Here is a 3894-nt window from a genome sequence, read left to right as displayed (position 1 = left end):
ACACACACACTCACTCACTCACTCACTCACTCACACACTCACACACACTCACACAGAGGCGCTGCAGGTGTGGCTATGTGTATTTGTAGGAGCGCCGGGGAAGCGTGTTTTTGGCAGTGTGTGTTGTTGGTGTTGTAGGGATTTCTGCACATATGGCTAACACACTCTGCTCAGTTGTAGCCAAAAGTGTGTGAGTGTATGTGAGGTGATTTAAAGTAACTCTACGTGTGTTTGTGTGTGTGTGTGTGAGGAGTGTCTTTAAAGTGAGTCCAACTGCAATAGATGTGATTGTGTGTCCTGCTGCTGTAAATGACAACATCGTGTGTTTCATTTTTCTCTACAGAGCCTGTCTGGGAGAACATGAGGTGAACACACACACACACCCTAGTGTGTCTGGTTCATTTCGCACTGCAGCTGATAAGCTGGATCCTGTCGTTCTTCAGATTAAACTGAAGGTCAAACAATTCTAGTACTGAAAGTCAGGCTGTAGGTGTTGACTTGTGTTTGTTAGCACTCACTCAGACTCACATGATATCACAGTAGTCAAGTCACCTTTATTTGTATAGCGCTTTATACAATACTGGTTGTGTCAGAGTAGGTTTACTGAGTCAAACAGGAAAATAGTTTGTCAATAATGCAAGAAGACAATAACAAAGAGTAATTTTTCCAGTTAAAGTCAGTTCATTGATGATTCAGTGATGTCATCATCCAGAGATGGAAAAATGCAGTTTTACAAATGCTAGAAACGTGGCTGTCTAAGGAAAGATTGCTATCAAATAGCACACCTAGGTTCCTAACCGATGACGAAGAATTGACAAAGCAGCCATCGAGTCTTAGACAGTGTTCTAGGTTATTACATGCAGAGGTTTTATGTCCGATAATTAACACCTCTGTTTTTTCAGAATTTAGCAGTAAGAGATTACTCATCATCCAGTTTTTTTTGCATTCCGTTAGTTTTGCAAATTTGTATGTTTCATCGGGCCGTCAAGAAATATAGAGCTGAGTATCATCAGCATAACAGTGAAAGCTAACACCATGTTTCCTGATGATATCTCCCAAGGGTAACATGTAAAGTGTGAAAAGCAACGGTCCTAGTATTGAGCCTTGTGGCACTCCATACTTTACTTGTGAACGATATGATATCTTGTCATTTACTGCTACGAATTGGTGACGGTCAGATAAGTAAGAGGTAGTATGACGATCGATTGAGATGCAGCTGACTTACTGTGATTTTAAGAGTTGAGAAAGAAATCAGATGTGTCAGCAAATTGGATCTGTTCATCAGGTCTTAAAGTGACAGCAGCCTAATAATCTGCTACTGCCTGTGTCATTAATGTTCATCAAACAACACAAGACAGAGAGAAAATCACTCGCATCACTCAATCATTTTAGCAGCTTTAATAACAATCACTGTATGTCATTCATGCAATGTCTTATTTTACATTTGATTACTTTGCATTGTTGATGTCCTTTTGCATGTCATTTGTTTCTGTTCTTCAATAGGCTTGAGAAACATTTAGTTAGTCTAGTAAATTACTCAAAATCATGTCAGTCTCATCTATAGCATTGTGTGTGTGTGTGTTGAAGGTGAGTCCAGTTCCATGTCACACTCGTGGGCCGTTCTCCTGCGGCCGGTCATGTGGACGGACTTTAGCATGTGGGAATCATAGCTGCAGTTTGGAGTGCCATCATGTGACCGCTGTGCCAAACTCAGACAAAACTAAGGTAGGTCACATGACCCTCTGACCCTGTTGCCACGAGCTCTGTCCTCACAATGACTGGCTTTCTGTTTGTTTTCTGTGTCCGTCTGTGTGTGTGTGTGTAGGCCAGTCAGGAGTGTGAGCAGTGTGAGGAGGGCTGTTTAAAGCCCCGTCCCGTCGGCTGTACCCACCCGTGTGCGCTGCCCTGTCACCATGGTAACTGCCCTCCCTGTCGGCTGATGGTCCGTCAGCGCTGCCACTGTAAGATCTCCAGCCTGTACATCGAGTGTGTGTGAGTGACACGCTGGACTCTTCTGCAGCTTTCAGTTGTTGGCCGTATTTGAAAAGCTGTTCTTGATAATATCGCTCATTTAAAGGGATAGTTCACCCAAAAATGAAAATTACCCCATGATTTACTCACCCTTAAGCCATCCTAGGTGTATATGACATTCTTCTTTCAGACGAATAAAATCAGAGTCATATTAAATAATGTTTAGGCTAATCCATGCTTTATAATGGGAGTGAATGGTAGCCCAAAATTTGAAGTCCAAAAAATTGCACCCATCCATTATAAAAGAAGTCCACATGGCTCCGGGGGGTTAATAAGAAAAATAAGAACATTTTGTAAGAAAAATATCCATATTTACAACTTTATAAACCTTAATCTCTAGCTTCCGCTAACTGTCGTATGCGTGTTCACGAGAGAGTGGCATCCAGCGGATGATGTAGGACGTAGGCTTAGCATAAACTCCGGTGAGAATATGCTAGTCTCGCGAGAAACAAGTTTTGTTTACAGCAAAGGCAAACCAGTGTCCTCTTGACTTATATCGAAATCGTCTGACATTTTTTCTTTACAAATCCTCGTTTTATACTACTAATTTGTGACCGGGGTTTTGTTTCGCTCTCTCCTCTGCCCTTCCACATTCGTCACTTTCACGTTCGTCACCACGTTTGCCTGCATCTTACATCATCCGCTGGACATCACTCTCTTGTGAACTCACGTTCGACAGTTAGCGGAAGAAAGTTATATACACCTAGGATGGCTTGAGGGTGAGTAAATCATGGGGTAATTTTAATTTTTGGGTGAACTTTCCCTTTAATATGTTCATTGATGAATGTGTGTGTGTTTGTGTGTGTGTGTGTGTTTTGTAGGAAGTTCACGTCTGTGGATGAACAGGGCAAACAGCTGCTGAGCTCCTGTCAGAATCAGTGTCCAAAACAGGTGCTGCAACACTCGATCGTGTGTGTTTGTGTGTCATTCTGTGAGACGAGTGCTTGTGTGTCAAAACATTCAGACTAGGACTGATTTGTAGTGTTTGTTCTGTGCAAAGCTAACAGTGTTTTAATGTTGGGATGCGGCTGCGTTCAGAACGGATGCAGTAGCTGTTAAAGGCATATGTTAATTGGTTGTATGGATATGTGCAGTTGGGATGTGGGCACCGCTGTAAGCTGCTGTGTCACCCGGATGAGTGCGATCAGAGCTGCAGTCAGCGAGTGAAGCTCAAGTGTCCCTGCAAGAGGATCAAAAAGGTACAAACACACAGAACAAACTAGGGATGCTCCGATCGATCGGTATCGGCCCAGAATCACATTTTATGACTCGATCGGAAGTAGGGTTGGGTACCGAAACCCAGTACCAATATGGCACCGGTACCTGTGTAACCCGTATGTACTAGAACCAAATCAGAACACAGATTTCGGTGCCTCATTTCGGTGCCATGCTGCAGGTAGCCTTCCGTTAACTAAGCTAAACATGCTTAAATTAACATGTCTAAAGCTAAATGTCCGGGATTCGGCTGTTTTCTTAATCCCGCTCCTGCTGAATCACTGACCATTGCCGCCTGCTCCAGCAACATGTTTCGCTCCTGCAATTTTCGTGTGCAGGGTTGCCAAGTCCACGTTTTTTCCACAGAATTGGGCTACTTTTAAACTTTTGCCATAGGTTAATTTTCCCAAGTGTTAAAGGTTTGAAATATTGTATAAATTACATTTGACTGAAATGCTTGTATTGAAACATTTTGCATTCTACCTAATGTACCTATGATCAAACTTTCATGTTCTTCTACATTAACTGTTCCCTCCTGGTGGAATGACCTGCCCAGCTCATTCCGAGCAGCTGAGTCCTTAATATTTTCAAGAAAAGGCTGAAAACACATCTTTCTCATCTTCATTTGACCCTCTAACTCTAGCACTC

The 3894-nt window shown here is 42.7% G+C and overlaps 1 protein-coding gene across 3 annotated transcripts in view; it reads left to right on the top strand.

Moving 5' to 3' along the window:
• The window catches only part of nfxl1 (nuclear transcription factor, X-box binding-like 1), a 20911-nt gene that overhangs the window by 13322 nt on the left and 3695 nt on the right, over positions 1–3894 (top strand). For 2 of the 3 annotated variants that reach the window (XM_016563941.1, XM_016563940.1), the window contains exons 16-20: positions 344–365; positions 1588–1725; positions 1826–1992; positions 2853–2922; positions 3126–3230. In XM_016563941.1, coding sequence (XP_016419427.1) covers positions 344–365; positions 1588–1725; positions 1826–1992; positions 2853–2922; positions 3126–3230 — 502 coding nt within the window. The remainder of the gene's footprint in view (positions 1–343; positions 366–1587; positions 1726–1825; positions 1993–2852; positions 2923–3125; positions 3231–3894) is intronic. The other variant, XM_016563942.1, reaches the window with a different exon arrangement.

The sequence above is a fragment of the Sinocyclocheilus rhinocerous genome, unplaced genomic scaffold, assembly GCF_001515625.1.
Source record: "Sinocyclocheilus rhinocerous isolate Xijiao unplaced genomic scaffold, SAMN03320098_v1.1 scaffold3366, whole genome shotgun sequence".
Lineage (NCBI taxonomy): Eukaryota > Metazoa > Chordata > Actinopteri > Cypriniformes > Cyprinidae > Sinocyclocheilus > Sinocyclocheilus rhinocerous.
Note: the sequence above shows the minus strand (reverse complement) of the source record. Positions and strands in the feature narration are given on the sequence as shown.